General features: G+C 43.3%; 1 protein-coding gene across 2 annotated transcripts; it reads left to right on the top strand.

Annotated features, from left to right (window-relative positions):
• Nucleotides 1–2744: 2744 nt before the first annotated feature.
• On the top strand, nucleotides 2745–17663 carry eif4g2b (eukaryotic translation initiation factor 4, gamma 2b). 2 transcript variants are annotated; one of them, XM_071416061.1, is made up of 22 exons: nucleotides 2745–3000; nucleotides 3754–3856; nucleotides 4736–4794; nucleotides 5284–5349; nucleotides 6342–6467; nucleotides 6749–6851; nucleotides 6985–7116; nucleotides 7294–7360; nucleotides 7469–7620; nucleotides 7811–7921; nucleotides 9712–9894; nucleotides 10362–10497; nucleotides 10845–11020; nucleotides 11280–11372; nucleotides 11824–11937; nucleotides 12175–12279; nucleotides 13856–14071; nucleotides 14331–14589; nucleotides 14781–14985; nucleotides 15266–15510; nucleotides 15743–15864; nucleotides 16137–17663. In XM_071416061.1, exons 3-22 carry the CDS (start codon nucleotides 4754–4756, stop codon nucleotides 16200–16202), a joined length of 2718 nt encoding a protein of 905 aa, XP_071272162.1. In that variant the 5' UTR covers nucleotides 2745–3000; nucleotides 3754–3856; nucleotides 4736–4753; the 3' UTR covers nucleotides 16203–17663. The 2 variants fall into 2 exon arrangements, with proteins under 2 accessions (XP_071272162.1, XP_071272164.1); XM_071416063.1 differs by lacking the exon at nucleotides 4736–4794 and having other exon boundaries at nucleotides 2800–3000.
• Nucleotides 17664–17782: the final 119 nt, after the last annotated feature.

Below are 17782 nucleotides of genomic sequence, written 5' to 3' on the forward strand. Positions count from 1 at the left end.
TAGACTACTTCACCTGGAGAGAGAGAGAGATACTACTTCACCTGGGGAGAAGGAGAGGGACTACTTCACTGAGAGAGTGAGAGACAGTAGAGTTTGTCAATGTAAACATATGTTTCCCTTGCCAGTAAAGCCCCTTGAATTGAATTGAGAGCTTCATTTGGAGATAGAGAGCAAATACTTCACCTGGAGGGGGGAGAGACTACTTCACCTGGAGAGAGAGAGAGAGAGAGAGAGAGAGAGAGAGACTACTTCACCTGGAGCAGGGGAGAGAGAGAGAGAGAGAGACTACTTCACCTGGAGAGGGGGGAGACAGAGAGAGACTACTTCACCTGGAGAGGGGGGAGAGAGAGAGAGAGAGAGAGAGAGAGAGAGAGAGAGAGAGAGAGAGAGAGACTACTTCACCTGGAGAGGGGGGAGAGAGAGAGAGAGAGAGAGAGACTACTTCACCTGGAGAGGGGGGAGAGAGAGAGAGAGAGAGAGAGACTACTTCACCTGGAGACAGAGAGACTACTTCACCTGGAGACAGAGAGACTACTTCACCTGGAGAGAGATAGACTACTTCACCTGTAGAGAGATAGACTACTTCACCTGGAGAGAGAGAGACTACTTCACCTGGAGAGAGATAGACTACTTCACCTGGAGAGAGAGAGACTACTTCACCTGTAGAGAGATAGACTACTTCACCTGGAGAGAGATTGTTTTGTCTTGAGGGTTTAAGTCAGTGGTGGGATGGAGAAGGTAATGGGATTCAGGGGAGCTTCAGACAGAGCTGGAATTCTAATGGAGGACAGAGGGAGGAGATACTCTCTGTACAGGTAGATGGATGTAAAAAGCCGCAAGTAGGGGAGTTGAAGCACCCCCTGAAAAATTTTTTTCTTCACAAAAGTAGTACACTGGGGCTTTACTAGTCTTGTATTAATAGACGGATGTAAAAAAATAAAAAAATAATCTGCATCGCCACATTATACCCCCACAGCAAAACTACTTTCCGTGGCTATGGGTATGCACGCATGATACGCATACAGAGAGAGAGAGCAACTCCATGTAAGAGTTTGTGAACTCTTTTCATCCCTCAGGAGCAGTGGTGTAAAGTAAAAATACTTTAAAGTACTACTTAATTCGTTTTTTGGGGGTATTTGTACTTTGCTTTACTATTCATATTTTAACAACTTTAACTTTACTACATTCCTAAAGATAATAATGTACTTTTTACCCCATACATTTTCCCTGATACCCAAAAGTACTTTTGAATGCTTAGTAGTACAGAAAAATGATCTGATTCACACACTTATCAAGAGAACATCCCTGGTCATCCCTACTGCCTCTGATCTTAGTTTGTAAATTATGTCTGAGTGTTGGAGTTTGCCCCTGGCTATCCGTAAAAATAAGGCCATCTGGTTTGCTCAATGTAAGGAATTTGAAAGGATTTATACTTTTACTTTTGATACTTTTTATTTTTGCAATTACATTTACTTTTGATATTTAAGTATATTTTAAACCTAATACTTTTAGACTTTTAGTCAAGTAGTATTTTACTGGGTGACTTTCACTTGAGTCATTTTCTATTAAGGTACCTTTACTTTTACTCAAATATGACATTTGGGTACTTTTCCACCACTGATGAGGAGCTGCTGTACATTTTGAGTGGTGCCCCCTGCTATTTCCTGATCCACTCACTCTACTACACCTATGCTCTCCGCCTACATTTGCATATACTCCGAATTAATTTCATGCACTTATGCAACCTGAGATATTGGCTAAAACCACTGCTGTAGTAGGCCTACTGCCAAGACCCATCCTCAAACATTCTGCTTACTGTACTGCTTTTCCAATTCCAACATATCCCATGTTACACAAACCAACAGCTTCTATCATACCCTAGTCAAACGCATAAATCCAAACGCCAAACCTGAATTATTATTAATAAGTAAAAACATGGATTTCACCTGCTACACATGATAGCTTTATAAGGACTTTGCGCTCATGGTTGTCTTGTAGGCTAATTTACTCTAGTGCAGTGCTCTCCAATCCTCCTGTAGGTTTTCACTCCAACCAGTTGTAACTAACCTGATTCAGTTTATTAACCAGCTAATTATTAGAATCAAGTGTGCTAGATTCTAGATTAGGGTTGGGGTAAAAACCTACAGGATTATAACTCTTCAGGAACAGGGTTGGAGAGCCCTGCTCAAGTGCTCAAGCCTAGAATACAGGTGACTAGGTAGCACCATGATATTCTTCTGCTCCACTGAATAGATGTGGGCCTATCAGACATTGGTTTCAATGCATTTTGATAATATATCACAGTAACAGTTGAATTTGTCATTTGGAGCCGAGCCAGAGATAGGTCAACTAGCCTATCTCGGCCCCACCCTCCACTAGTGATGCTGACAGGGATACAGACAACTTCGTATTCTACAAATTAGGCTCATTTCTAGTTTTAGGCTAAACTAAACGAACACTTCTGCTACTCGAAATGTGCGTTCACGAGTATCCTATCCACCTTCAGCATGCACAAAAAATTGCAGTGTGCATTTTACTCATCCTTGCCCCTAAGAAGGTTTGAACTGCTGCTGTTTCTTGTATATTTCATAAACGTCAAATCCCTTTCCCTGCACTGCGGCTGAGTGAAATGTACGTCAATCAACTACAAGGGGCGGTTACCCTTAGCTAAAAGCCACTCTCATTGGGTAATTGTAAATGTAGGCACTGCCTTCAAAATATGTCTTAGTTGTGATTCGCTAAAAGAGACATAGCAACGAATTGCGTGAACAATGCATATTGTGACATTTCGGCCCCTACAGATCGAGTTCATGAATGACGTCGTAGATAGACTACCTTTTAGTCTTCTCTAGCACGAAGGAAAAGTGTACGTTCAGATAGCTACTCTGTCGTACATGATATCATTGGCTGTCTCACGCTTTCAAATTACCTTTTTTTTTTATTTTACATTTCTTCTTTTGTGCCCACCCAAAATACAACACTGAAGTTCTTTTAGTAAAGGTAAGATTCAAATTTCCTTACCCATTTGCACCAGTTTTTCTAAAATGGCTACCCTATGCTAGCTAGATAGCCTCGCCAGCTGATTACTGCATAAAATGGCGTCGTGATGGAATAACATGGTCATGTTTTAATGCTGCCATGCGGTTACCGGCTAATTATAGACAAATGTTGAAACATTACAAACATATTTGTTATACACTGTCTGACACATGACCAACAGTTCAACACAATATACAGAACATTATACTTCCTTTTAGCTAGCTAACTAGCTAGTTACGTTCAAGCCATGGGGGCTAGCATGCTAGTTAGTTAACGGTAGAGCCATAGAAATAAGAATAAATAGAACCGTCGTCCCCATTCAACGTTCCAAGCCCGTTCTAGTCATACTTTTTTTTCTATGATTAGTGCTAGCGCAATCTAACGTTAGCTAATATCACACATTTCTGATCTCACTTTACTAAGATGATGTACACATTCACTATTCCACAATGAACAAATGTGTGTCTTGAACAAATTGCTAAAAGTAGCAGGTTTTAACGGTAACTGGAGAAACTTGCCTTGACAGGGAGTGCTGGCGTAGCTAACGTTAGCTAATTAGCCAGCTAGCCTTTGCTTTGTTGCGCTTGACAAAGACTGCCGTCGAAGACATCTTTACCGGCAGGCTAATTAGTGAACAGCCCTTGTAATTTTTGGTAGAGTATGCAACTCATGATATTAACGTTAGTGTATGATGCATATCTTTCTCTCCTACAGCACCGTTTTCGCCACCCCTCCCTATTATTATTTTAAAGATTCATCGTTGTCAAGCCGCCAAAGTGGAGAGTGTGATTGCAGAAGGGGGTGCTTCTCGTTTCAGGTATGGTCTTCCCTTGGTAGGAATCCCTTTTAGAAAATGAATGGACACTTCCAAATAGCTACTCACACAATAGGGTTTCATCAGCAGCATCTGCTCTCTGTGCTGTGGCATTTGTTCCTCATAACCCACCCTTTAGCTGTATGGAAGTACATGGCTAGTACATTATTGAGTACTGCCCGTTGATGATCAGAAACTACCCACCCCAATGGATCAGTAAGCCGCTGCTCTCAAATTTTATTGGTCAGGAACACATCTTTAGCAGATGTTTTTGCAGGTCCCTGGCTCTTAACTATTACACGATAGTACAGCAATCCAACAGTATAGTCTCTGCCCCACAGAGATCTTCCAAACATGTCACTTGACATTGATGTCATCCAAAGGCTTTAGGGTCAGGATGCTGTCAAACCACATTCAAAGCCATGACTCAAAAATGTGTCAAACTGACACTGTATAACATAAAATAGTATAGCACTGACTGATAAGATTATTATTCCTACTCTGAATGTGTACAATGTCGTACCAGCCAGCTCCTGCTCCCAAACAATTGACAGTGACAAATGTTTTGTGTCCTTTGTATGTTGGCAATTGTAATTAGCAATGTTTATTCATAAAGATTTCAGGGTCACTAAAACGCCACTACCATTTCGGATGTACTGATATTGAAATCTGCACCACACCCCTTTTTGGTTTACGGTGGAACCAGGGATGGCAAGACTGAATTTCTCCCTATTTCCACCATTGTTTCACAGTCAATATTGCAATGAATCGTTATGACTTGTTTATTTGGCCTCACTGGCTTACCCATCCAGGGGTAGGCTATGTTATCCCAATAATGTGATCTGCCTAATGTGATAATTAATGTACTTGCTTTCCATGAAGATTAAGACCGTGGATATTATGCAACAAGAATGGCTTCAACAAAGCAAAATCAAGGAAAAGTGGGTTACTCTTTATGCTCAAAATGTTGAATGTAAATAAGTGTTCCGATCCACAGTGGTGATATTACTATGGTGATGATAACACGGTCCTATGTCAATCCATTGTGATTTGTCATATCTTTATGGCTGACATAGGCCTATGTGTTTCCAGATTCTCCTTGACAGTAACAGTGGTAACTTAAGCTTGAAGTAGGCTAAAGACCTAAATGAATAGGTGACAACGGAGCCGTATGTATGTGTGTGTGTATATATATTTGTTTTTTAATTAATATATATATAAGGCTCTGGGTAACAATGTATTGACAAATCTTGGGGAACCAACTGTATGGTGCTTAAATCACAAGCACTTTTTAGCTTCCACTTACAGGACATTATTGGAATATAGATGGGTGTGTGAAGCTGCTAGCAACTTTTTCAATTAGTAAAACATTGACCATTCCTGTGCAATGGTCTTGCATAATGAATAATGTTCTCTTTTTATCCTAACAGTGCTTCTTCGGGAGGAGGAGGTGTTAGGGGTGCACCTCAGCACAATCCCAAGACTGTCGGCAACAGGTAGGCCTACCACACAGGCATGATCCCCAGAAACTGTCCCTTGGGGTCCTCAAATAATAAACTCTGGCCCATGCCATTTCCCCCGGTTTTTATTTAAAATATTTTAACTTTATTTAACTAGGCAAGTCAGTTAAGAACAAATTCTTATTTACAATGACGGCCTAGGAACAGTCTGTTAACTGCCTTGTTCAGGGGCAGAATGACAGATTTTTACCTTGTCAGCTCGGGGATTCGATCTTGCAACCTATTGGTTACTAGTCCAACGCTCTAACCACTAGGCTACGTGTCACCCCAGGTAGCCTAGTGGTTAGCTAGAAGGCCTTTAAAACGTTTTATTATTATTTTTAAATACCTTTTATTTAACTTAAGAACAAATTCTTATTTGAAATGGCGGCCTATACCGGCCAAACCCGGACGATGCTGGGTCAATTGTGGGACTCCCAATCACGGCCGGTTGTGATACCGTCTTTCGGATGGGACGTTAAACGGGTGTCCTGACTCTCTGAGGTCATTAAAGATCCCATGGCACTTATCGTAAGAGTAGGGGTGTTAACCCCGGTGTCCTGGCTAAATTCCCAATCTGGCCCTCAACCATCACGGTCACCTAATAATCCCCAGTTTACAATTGGCTCATTCATCCCCCTCCTCTCCCCTGTAACTATTCCCCAGGTCGTTGCTGCAAATGAGAACGTGTTCTCAGTCAACTTACCTGGTAAAATAACGGTAAAATAAAAAAATAAAATACAGCCTGGATTTGGACCAGGGTGTCTGTAGTGACGCCTCTAGTATTGAGATGCAGTGCCATAGACCGCTGCACCACTCGGGAGCCCTATAAACTTTTTTGTATGTCAACTAGAGGCCTATGTGTTTGAGTGGAGTTGTTTATCATTAAAGAGCGTCATCCTCTGTGTGTTTTCTGTCACCTTTATGTACTGGTGGCCAGTGTGATCACTTGGAGCCATAGCTTAACAGTCTCCTTTCTCTTACTCCAGCGAGTTCCTGGGGAAACCCCCAGGGCACAGCGCTCCGAAATGGGTTCCTTCACGAAGCACTAGACGAGATGCCAACTCCAGCAATGAAAAAGAGCGACACGATGCAATCTTCAGGAAAGTGAGGGGGTAAGTCTGTGTCAAGAAATGCAATTTGGCCACCAATTGGTTTAAGTGTAATCGCCTCACTGACAAGATGTTCTCAGTTGTGTGATTTGGTTTTATCATGCTTGGTGCCTGCATGAGCACATGCTTCTCTATCAGGTGATGTTTACTACAGCAGAGAACTGCAACTCTTTTATTTGGCTAACAAGCTAAGCTTGTTGCTTTCTCAACCCCTCTTGATTAGGCATGTACCCCTGACTTGACATTTTCCTGTTCTTTCCTTTCCCCGCTCTTCTCCACTGTAGCATACTCAACAAGCTCACGCCTGAGAAGTTTGACAAGCTATGCCTTGAGCTACTCAACGTGGGCGTAGATACAAAACTCGTCCTTAAAGCAATCATCTTGCTGGTAAGTAAGGCTCTGTTTCCCCTTAACTGTCTGCTCTTTGCAAATGTATTCCATAATTCCTTGGCATCCTCCATATATGACTCATACTTGTTTTTTTAAATGGCCTTCTTTTTCTCTCCTCCCTCCTGTCCAGATTGTAGACAAAGCCCTAGAAGAGCCCAAGTATAGCTCGCTCTATGCTCAGCTATGTCTGCGTTTGGCAGAGGACGCACCAAACTTTGATGGCCCTTCATCCGAAATCCAAACATCCCAAAAGCAGAGCACTGTAAGCATCAAATTTGGATAGCTTTTATTCTGCATGGTTCTGTCTTCTAATCAACTTAAAACTGTGCTGTGCATTAGCGTCTAGAAAATGCAATATTTATTTTCCTAATGTCCAAGTGGCTGTATAGAATGTCACTGGTCCTGATGTTCAATCTCAAATGTTGTCCTGATTTTGCAGACCTTCAGAAGACTTCTAATTTCCAAGCTTCAAGATGAATTTGAAAACCGCAGCAGAAATGTTGAAAGTGAGTACTACTACTTCCCTACATGGCTCCTTTGGAAAATGTCCAACCACCAGACCACCCATTGACTCACCATTGTACTTGTACTAACTCAGTTTTTTCTTCCCCTAGTCTATGACAAACATGACAACCCTCTTACTTCTGAGGAGGAGGAGCAGCGTGCCATTGCCAAGATCAAGATGCTTGGAAACATTAAATTCATCTCGGAACTTGGCAAACTCGACCTCATCCATGAATCTATCCTTCATAAGTGCATCAAAACAGTACGTTCACTCTAGTTCTTTTGGATTTTTTGTTTTGCAGACCTTTTTATCATTGATTGACAACTTCTGATACAACTTTGTCTTTGAATACATTTGATTTCTGCTATGCTTGACAATCTTAGTTACATGTTTTACTGGCACGGGTCCCTAATATGCCACTTGTATAACACCGTCATCTTCCTCTCCCCAGCTTTTGGAAAAGAAGAAGAGAGTCCAGCTCAAGGATATGGGGGAGGATGTGGAGTGTCTCTGTCAGATAATGAGAACAGTGGGCCCTAGACTCGACCATGACAAAGCTAAGGTACGCTCTCTTTTCCCCTATCAGTCTGGCTGTGGTCCCTGCTGCTCCACTTGGCACATAGCCAAGCAGTATGTCTCTGTCATGTACAGTTGAAGTCGGAAGTTTACATACACCTTAGCCAAATACATTTAAACTCCGTTTTTCACAATTCCTGACATTTAATCCTAGTAAAAATGCCCTGTTTTAGGGCTGTTAGGATCACCACTTTAATTTAAGAATGTGAAACGTCAGAATAATAGTAGAGAATTATTTATTTCTGCTTTTATTTCTTTCATCACATTCCCAGTGGGTCAGAAGTTTACACACTCAATTAGTATTTGGTAGTATTGCCTTTAAATTGTTTAACTTGGGCCAAATGTTTCAGGTAGCCTTCCACAAGCTTCCCACAACAAGTTTGGTGAATTTTGGCCCATTCCTCCTGACATAGCTGTTGTAACTGAGTCAGGTTTGTAGGCCTCCTTGCTCGCACATGCTTTTTCAGTTCTGCCCACACATTTTCTATAGGATTGAGGTCAGGGCTTTGTGATGACCATTCCAATACCTTGACTTTGTTGTCCTTAAGCCATTTTGCCACAACTTTGGAAGTATGCTTGGGGTGATTGTCCATTTGGAAGACCCATTTGTGACCAAGCTTTAACGTCCTGGCTGATGTCTTGATGTTCAATATATCCACATAATTTTCCTGCCTCATGATGCCATCTATTTTGTGAAGTGCAGTAAAGCACCCACACAACATGATGCTGCCACCCCCGTGCTTCACGGTTGAGATGGTGTTCTTCGGCTTGCAAGCATCCCTCTTTTTCTTCACAACACAACGATGATCATTATGGCCAAACAGTTCTATTTTTGTTTCATCAGACCAGAGGACATTTCTCCAAAATGTACTATCTTCGTCCCCATGTGCAGTTGCAAACTGTACTCTGGATTTTTTATGGCGGTTTTGGAGCAGTGGCTTCTTCCTTGCTGAGCGGCCTTTCAGGTTATGTCGATATAGGACTCCTTTTACTATATATATATAGATACTTTTGCACCCGTTTCCTCCAGCATCTTCACAAGGTCCTTTTCTGTTGTTCTGGGATTGATTTGCACTTTTCGCAACAAAGTACGTTCATCTCTAGGAGACAGAACGCGTTTCCTTCCTGAGCAGTATGATGGCTGCGTGGTCCCATGGTGTTTGTACAGATGAACGTGGTACCTTCAGGCATTTGGAAATTGCTCCCAAGAATGAACCAGACTTGTGGAAGTCTACACATTTTTTTTCTGAAGTCTTGGCTGATTTATTTTTATTTTCCAATGATGTCAAGCAAAGAGGCACTGAGTTTGATGGTAGGCCTTACATCCACAGGTACACCTCCAATTGACTCAAATTATGTCAATTAGCCTATCAGAAGCTTCTAAAGCCATGACATCATTTTCTGGAATTTTCCAAGCTGTTTAAAGGCACAGTCAACTTCGTGTATGTAAACTTCTGACCCACTGGAATTGTGATACAGTGAAATAATCTGTTTGTAAACAAGTTGTTGGAAAAATGACTTGTGTCATGCTCAAAGTAGATGTCCTAACCGACTTGCCAAAACTATAGTTTGTTAACAAGAAATGTGTGGAGTGGTTGAAAACGAGTTTTAATGACTCCCAACCTAAGTGTATGTAAACTTCCCACTTCAACTGTATGTCTTCTCTCTGTCATGACACAGCTGTCCCCCCAGTCTTAAATCAATCAGTACTTTGGCCCAATGCGATTTGTGAGGGTGTATGTGCCCGTCTCCTAACACCACTGTTCATTTTCCCAGTCTTTAATGGACCAGTACTTTGGCCGTATGCTATCCTTAATGAACAACAAGGAGTTGCCTGCCAGGATCCGCTTCCTGCTGCAGGACACGGTGGAGCTGCGGGACAACAACTGGGTCCCCCGCAAAGCATTCATCGATAACGGACCAAAGACCATCAACCAGATCCGCCAGGAGGCAGTGAAAGTGAGTCAGTTCCAGTATTGTCCACACTATGGACTGTGAGTCTGTTGTTCAATCTCAGGGAAGGGGGGGACACAAATTGAGGAAGTTTGTGTATACAAACATCTTAAGGCAAAGTAGCATTTAGTTGGTGCACTGTCTTTGAACCTGTGATGCCCTACCCGTGGTCTCAGGCCAAACTACAGTTGCTACAGCAGCCCTAGGCTTGTTTATAACTGATCCTTCCTGGCAACCCCACCGGGTCTCTCTTTTAAAAGAAACTTGCAATGTATTATACACCAGAGAAAATCTGTCTTCTGAATGATCGCATGCTTCCATTAGATGCACTGAGCAAGCATCTACTAAGAGTGGTATGTGGCAGAGAATGCTCATGGCTATATTACTACAGCATCAAGAACCAACAAATAAGATGTGTTTTGGGCTTTTTTGAGCCCAGCTCATTGGTATGTGTCTATATTCTCCCTCCACAGGATTTGGGTGTTTTCATTCCAGCGACCATGGCCCAGGGGATGAAGATGGACTTCTTCTTGGAAGGCCCCTTCATGCCCAACCGCATGAAAATGGAGACTCTCGGGGGATTGGCTGACATGTTTGGGCAAATGCCAGGTAGGTGTGGGCTTAGGTTAGTCTAGCTTTAAAATGTTTCATGCAGTGCTGATGTCGTAGTAAAAGTTGTATGCTATTTTTCTCACTCGAGTTGTGTTCTGATTGAGTTGGTCCCTGATGAATATGCGATCACAAAAGGGGTCACCGAGCCCAAAAAGTTTGAGAACCCCTGTTCTAGATAACCCATTCCAATCTGAGTGTTCCAAAACGTTCTCCTGCTGAACGCGCCCCTGGTTTCCTCCATTAAACACTAGTTGTCTGACAGTGTTTGCGGGGCTCGTTTATGCTTATCAGCACTTTAAAACTGTGACAGCCAGATGTAATTTTGTCACTTCCTACACTCTCAGGCGGTGGGATCGGGACGGGCCCGGGGGTCATTCAGGACCGGTTCTCTCCCACTATGGGACGTCATCGCTCCAATCCGCTCTACAACGGCAACGGACACAACAGCCACAACACCGCCCCCCAACCACAGTCTCAGTTCGAAATGGGTGCCAACAAGCCCTTCATCAAGTCCAACCAGGTAATCTTGCAGCCTTGATGATTATTAAACTAGCAGTAAATCATTGGATCTGATCAGCTACTTTGATTTAATGCAGTTTTAATGTTTTTAAGAACAGGAGCGAATTGGCCAGATTGATGGTTTAGTCAACTTTCAGCATATATGAAACATTGTTTTCAGGGCATGTATACACAACTGAGATGAGCTGTCCCTCTTTCCTGCTTGTTACACTTCTTGCTAGTGCCACCTATTGATGCTCTTTGTTTGGTCTGTTTTCCAGGTGCAGAATCTGCATTTCCAGAACCAGCCGGTCCAGTCCAACAAGGACATGCCTCCACGCTTCAGCAAGAAGGGACAACTCAACCTAGATGAGGTACAGGAATCTACCACCAGTCTGGCCACATTCCTAGTCAGAGGAAAAACTCCTCTGACTATAGAGCACAAGAGGCAAACCAGCAGTGTTCAAGACTGAGAATAAGCCTAGTCATGGATTAAAAAGCATTTAATGTAGAATTTCCGTGGGGAGTGTAGTCTAAGATTACATTTAGTCCATGAAACCAGCCTTAAACATCTTTATTGTGAGGGAAGACATTTGTTCCATGGTGTTTTTAGTCTACTCAAGCAAGCAGATTATAGAACGACGGAATTAAACTGTCTCTTGTGTCCTACTCCCTGCTCTCCTACGCTACATCGTTTCTTCTGGTCCATTGACTGTGAGACATGAGGGCATGATATTATGCTCATCTCAGAATATCGTCCTTTCCAAGATGCCATGCTAACCATTTTGCTACTGTTTCCCCTCACATCGACCTTCTGTGTTGTAGATCAGCCTGAGACCGGCTCAGTCTTTCCTCCTCAACAAGAACCAGGTTCCCAAATTGCAGCCCCAAATGCCCACTATGATCCCCCCCAGCACCAACACCCCTCCAATGGGACAGGTAAGACCGAGCACAGCAAAAACCCTCCTCACCTTTTTAACACCCCAGCATTTCAAACTGTTGGGGTAATTTCATTTCAAATCAGGAAGAAAAACTGAAATTCCTCATTTGAACATTGATTTCAATTTTCTTGAATTGAAAAGGAATTGACCCCTACTGATTCCAACTGGGGTTTTGGGTGCTTGTCCTGTTGGATGTTCCAATGTAGTTGACCTAGGCTTCCCTCTTCTCTCCCAGTCTCCACAGCTCGGCCTCAAAAGCAACCCTCTTCCCATTCAGGAGAAACCTCTGAAGAGCAGCAAGAAACCGCCGCCGGCTAGGGAAGAGCTGCTAAAAATAACGGTAGGCAACAATTTTGTACCTGTGTGACTGACAAACTCAGCAAAAAAGAAACGTCAACTGCGTTTATTTTCAGCAAACTTAACATGTGTAAATATTTGTATGAACATAACAAGATTCAACAACTGAGATATAAACTGAACAAGTTTCACAGACATGTGACTATCAGAAATGGAATAATGTGTCCCTGAACAAAGGGGTGTCAAAATTAATAGTATCTGGTGTGGCCACCAGCTGCATGAAGTACTGCAGTGCATCTCCTCATGGACTGTACCAGATTTGCCAGTTCTTGCTGTGAGATGTTACCCCACTCTTCCACCAAGGCACCTGCAAGATCCTGGACATTTCTGGGGGGAATGGCCTTCTCCCTCCGATCCAACAGGTTCCAGACGTGCTCAATGGGATTGAGATCCGGGCTCTTCGCTGGCCATGGCAGAACACTGACATTCCTGTCTTGCAGGAAATCACGCACATAGCGAGCAGTATGGCCGGTGGCATTGTCATGCTGGAGGGTCATGTCAGGATGAGCCTGCAGGAAGGGTACCACATGAGGGAGGAGGATATCTTCCCTGTAACGCACAGCGTTGAGATTGCCTGCAATGACAACAAGCTCAGTTCGATGATGCTGTGACACAACGCCCCAGACTATGACGGACTCTACCTCCAAATCGATCCCGCTCCAGTGTAACGTTGTAACGCTCATTCCTCCGACGATAAACGCGAATCCGGCCATCACCGCTGGTGAGACAAAACCGCGACTCGTAAGTGAAGAGCACTTTTTGCCAGTCTTGTCTGGTCCAGCGACGGTGGGTTTGTGCCCATAGGCGACGTTGTTGCCAGTGATGACCTGACTTACAACAGGCCTACAAGCCCTAAGTCCAGCCTCTCTCAGCCTATTGCGGACAGTCTGAACACTGATGGAGGGATTGTGCTTTCCTGGTGTAACTCGGGCAGTTGTTGCCATCCTGTACCTGTCCTGCAGGTGTGATGTTCGGATGTACCGATCCTGTGCAGGTGTTACACGTGGTCTGCCACTCTCGAGGATGATCAGCTGTCTGTCCTGTCTCCCTGTAGTGCTGTCTTAGACGTTTCACAGTATGGACATCGCAATTTATTGCCCTGGCCACATTGCAGCATGCCTAAGGCACGTTTACGCAGGGAGCCTGGGCATCTTTCTTTTGGTGTTTTTCAGTCAGTAGAAAGGCCTCTTTAGTGTCCCAAGTTTTCATAACTGACCTTAATTGCCTACCGTCTGTAAGCTGCTGGTGTCTTAAAGATCGTTCCACAGGTGCATGTTCATAAATTGCTTATGGTTCATTGAACAAGCATGGGAAACCGTGTTTAACCCCTTTACAATGAAGATCTATGAAGTTAATTCGATTTTTACAAATTTTATTTGAAAGACAGTGTCCTGAAAAGGGGCCTTTTCTTTTCTTTTTTGCTGAGTTTAGGATTAAACCTTATGCAACGGTACTGTTTTATAAAATGTAGATGTCATTGGTATCGTGAGGCTTTATTGTGACCTACTATTGGCACTGATGCAACACTAACGAAGCTCACTTTCAATCCTTCCCTTTAGGAGACAGTTGTGACAGAGTACCTGAACGGTAAGCACATTGATGAAGCTGTTAACGGCATCAGAGAAATGAAGGCTCCCAAGCATTTTCTGGCAGAGTTGCTGGGTAAGGTCATCGTGGTGTCGCTGGACCGGTCTGACGACGACAAGGAGCACGCCAGCACCCTCATCCACACGCTACGTACCGAGGGCCTCATCACTGGGGAGAACTTCATGCAGGTACACGTCTTCAGTTAGCAAGTGGGTTACAGCTAATGCTACAGCACATTCACTAGGACATGATTGTCTGATTCTGTCTGTCCATGTTAATTTTGGAATGGGATCAGTGATGTAAAATACACACCACTAGGATTTAGTTTGGCAGACGTGGGTCAAATTTAATGTCATGCTGTTGATGTGCTTGATTAAAGCTTTGTTTTCCTCTCACCAATGTCTTTGGCCTAACTTTATTGGTCTCTCGCCCTCCATCACTACTTAGGCTTTCCTCAACGTGCTGGACCAGTGTCCTAAGATCGAGGTGGACGTTCCCCTGGTCAAGTCGTACCTGGCCCAGTTTGCAGCACGGGCCGTTATATCTGAGCTTGTGAGCGTGGCGGAGCTGGCCCAACCACTGGAGAACGGAACCCACTTCCCCCTCTTCCTGCTCTGCCTGCAGCAGACTGCCAGACTCAAGGACAAGGAGTGGCTCACTGACCTCTTTCAACAGAGCAAGGTCAACATGCAGAAGATGCTACCCGGTAGGTAGACAACCCTCCTTCCTACATACTCCCGCTAAAGGCGCTTCATTGACTGAAATGTTTTTCAGTTCACTGTGATGTTTAATTTGTCATGTGATGACATCTTGTGAGCATTAGACTGCAGCACATTCATCTTCCATGTCAGTGATGCTATGGCTGATCTGACCTGTCTGTCCGTTGTGGTTTTCCAGAGATAGACCAGAACAAGGACCGCATGCTGGAGATCCTGGAGGGTAAGGGCCTGAGCTTCTTGTTCCCCCTGTTGAAGCTGGAGAAGGACCTGTTGCTGCAGATCAAGGCTGACCCCTCTCCCCAGGCCATCTACAAGTGGATCAAAGACAACATCTCCCCCAAGCTCCACACCGACAAGGGATTTGTCAACATCCTCATGACCAGGTAGGTACTGAACCTCCAGGATGGAGACTGCTTTTTAATTTGGCTGTATTTAGACTGCTTATGGTTGAATAAAGGTATTCATTCAAGGCTCGAGCCCAATATGACAGTCTGGACTGTACTTGTCACAATATAGAATTGCTCTTTCAAGCAGTCAATTTATATATTTTTTTAACTTTCATGTACCCTGGGGTGGGGCAAGACACACATACACGTATGGAATGTGGAAAACACACACATGGTATCAATTTATATTTGAACATGCTCTTACTTCCCCTCCCAGTTTCCTGCAGTACATCTCAGGGGAGCTGTGTTGTGTGGAGGTGGTGGAGGAGGAGGAGGAGGAGGAGGGCAGTGGTGGAGAAGAGCAGGTGGCAGGGCCCTCCAAAGAACAGCTTGACCAGGAGAAGCAGCTGCTGCTGTCCTTCAAACCAGTCATGCAAAAGTTCCTACATGACCAGCCTCAGCTGCAGGTCTCCGCCCTGTACGCCCTGCAAGTGCACTGTAACGCCAGCCACTTCCCCAAAGGTAGGTTTACTGGCCCACGCCACTGACCAGGCTGTCCATTTTTTAAATTAATAATTTGGTGTCAATGTGGTGGAAACCCATTCACTTGTTTGTTTTCCTTCAGTTGTCAGTGATCAAGATTTTAATGGTTTTTGGACATGGATGTAGGATATTCTACTGTCTTGACCTCAGTGCAACTATGTCTCTGCTGCGGCATACTGTGGTAGAGATGTCATAATGTTGTGTGTTTCAGGCATGCTGCTGCGCTACTATGTCCACTTCTACGACATGGAGATCATTGAAGAAGAAGCCTTCCTAGCATGGAAAGAAGATATTACCCAAGAATTCCCTGGAAAAGGAAAAGCTTTATTCCAGGTACTTGTTTTGGGGAAAATCTAACATTTGACCCATGGGTAGCTAATATACTAAACCATGTGGACCCAGTCCTTAATTTTGCGAGTAAATCAAGTCGTTATGCTAGCAACCACAACAGGGTTGCGTTCAGTTGGTTGAAAGCAGGTTGAAATGGTGTGAAACAGGGGGTAGCCTACTACCTGAACTTGTCCAGTAACAGATTTTCGTTATCCTTTGCTTAACATTTTGCTACACTAACTTAACATGACCCTGTATAACCTTCTCCCTGTTAGGTCAACCAGTGGCTAACCTGGTTGGAAACAGCTGAGGAAGAGGAGTCTGAAGAAGAGGCCGACTGAGAAACCAACCAGAACCGTCAGGCACCATAGAGCAGAGAAACATACTTTAACATTCAGTACAGATATGTTACCACCATCACCTCCCCCCATTTATTAAACTACTGAACATAACCACTGCCAGAGACTGCTTATGTCCTGCAATATAAAGCCAAGCATGTTATCAGGGCATAGTAGATAACCGTCTGTCTCTGTGGTCTAGATAGGCTACTGAAGCTTCTGTTTTTATAGTACCTTCCATTTCACCTTAAAGGTTGATTTGTTTTGGGTCCTGTTTCTGCAATAGGAGTTGAATGTAGCCTATGGACTGACTCAACCTACAAAAGTACAGATGTAGTTTTTCTCCTACTGTGACAATGGAGTTAGTTTTGCCATATTTACTCATTGTGACAGCAGTATTGCATTTCCTCGTGGTATTATTTCTAATCCCCTTTGAAGAAAAGGCTTGTATTTGACACCTGTTTTAGCCTTCAAGTAATTCCCCTAAAGGCCATCCAAAGGATGCCCAATCTAGACAGTGAGTCAACTTTAGTAAAACCATGGATTTTGTGTGCTTGGTCAACCAACGCTTATCTGAAATACATTCTCCCGTTATTTTTTTTAAACCAAAGTGCTCTTCAATGCCCTGTCGCTGATGAGGAACATGTTACATTTTGTGTATATGGGGAACCTATTCCTCTCAAGCAAAGCTGTAGACTTAAGACACACACATCCTTCTGTCATACCTGAGTGGCTGCAAGACTCCGTTAACATGGAATCATATAAACTGTAAGTTAATCATTGGTGTGCTGCCGTAACGTTTCAAAAGTTGTCTGTTTCTACCTCTTAGTTAGATGGGCTTTGTGTTTTGTGCTGGGATACAGAAGATCCTTTTTAGAGAGACTTATACTAGAAAGCAAATGCAGAAGTCTTCGAAATGAATATCCTGGTCTACTTCCACAATACAACCTTGGATTGGACTTCCAATGGAGCTCCCCTTATGCGGTTCGCTAGTGTTTAAGAACGTAAGAAAGTCACACTTTTAACTTGAATTGGATAACTCAATGTTGTTTCCCGATCCCTTTTGCCTGCAATTTATGTCAAAGTTGGGGGTCAGGAATATATTCTCCCCAGCATATTGAGTTTATGAAAGTAGAATGATATATTTGATTTGTTTCGCAAACCAGAAATTTGGAACCAAATAAATGTTATCCTGTCTTTATTGGTGAATAAAGGTTAGAGAAAGTAATCTTGCTTCGGTCGTCCCCTTGTAGAACAGGAAAAAATGCTCAACAGACCAGTAACTCAAGTCTTAATGAAATCATGAGAAATACAATTTTAACTTTGCCCAACAAGATTAGCCAATGTGCTCTCAAGCCATGTGTATTTAGAAAGCAATAGATTTTGATCATGTTGTATTCAAGGAATGACTATTGTGCACCTATTGCATAACTGTCAATAAAGTCCAATACTTGAGCACTGAAACTTGTCCTTTGCACTATTTTTATTTCAAACTATTACACATGTCTTTATAAATGGTGTTCACTTTCCCGTGCTGATCATGATTTAATTGTAGTTTCATCTTTTGCAGCATGAAAGTTGAC

The sequence above is a fragment of the Salvelinus alpinus genome, chromosome 9 (genome assembly GCF_045679555.1).
Source record: "Salvelinus alpinus chromosome 9, SLU_Salpinus.1, whole genome shotgun sequence".
NCBI lineage: Eukaryota > Metazoa > Chordata > Actinopteri > Salmoniformes > Salmonidae > Salvelinus > Salvelinus alpinus.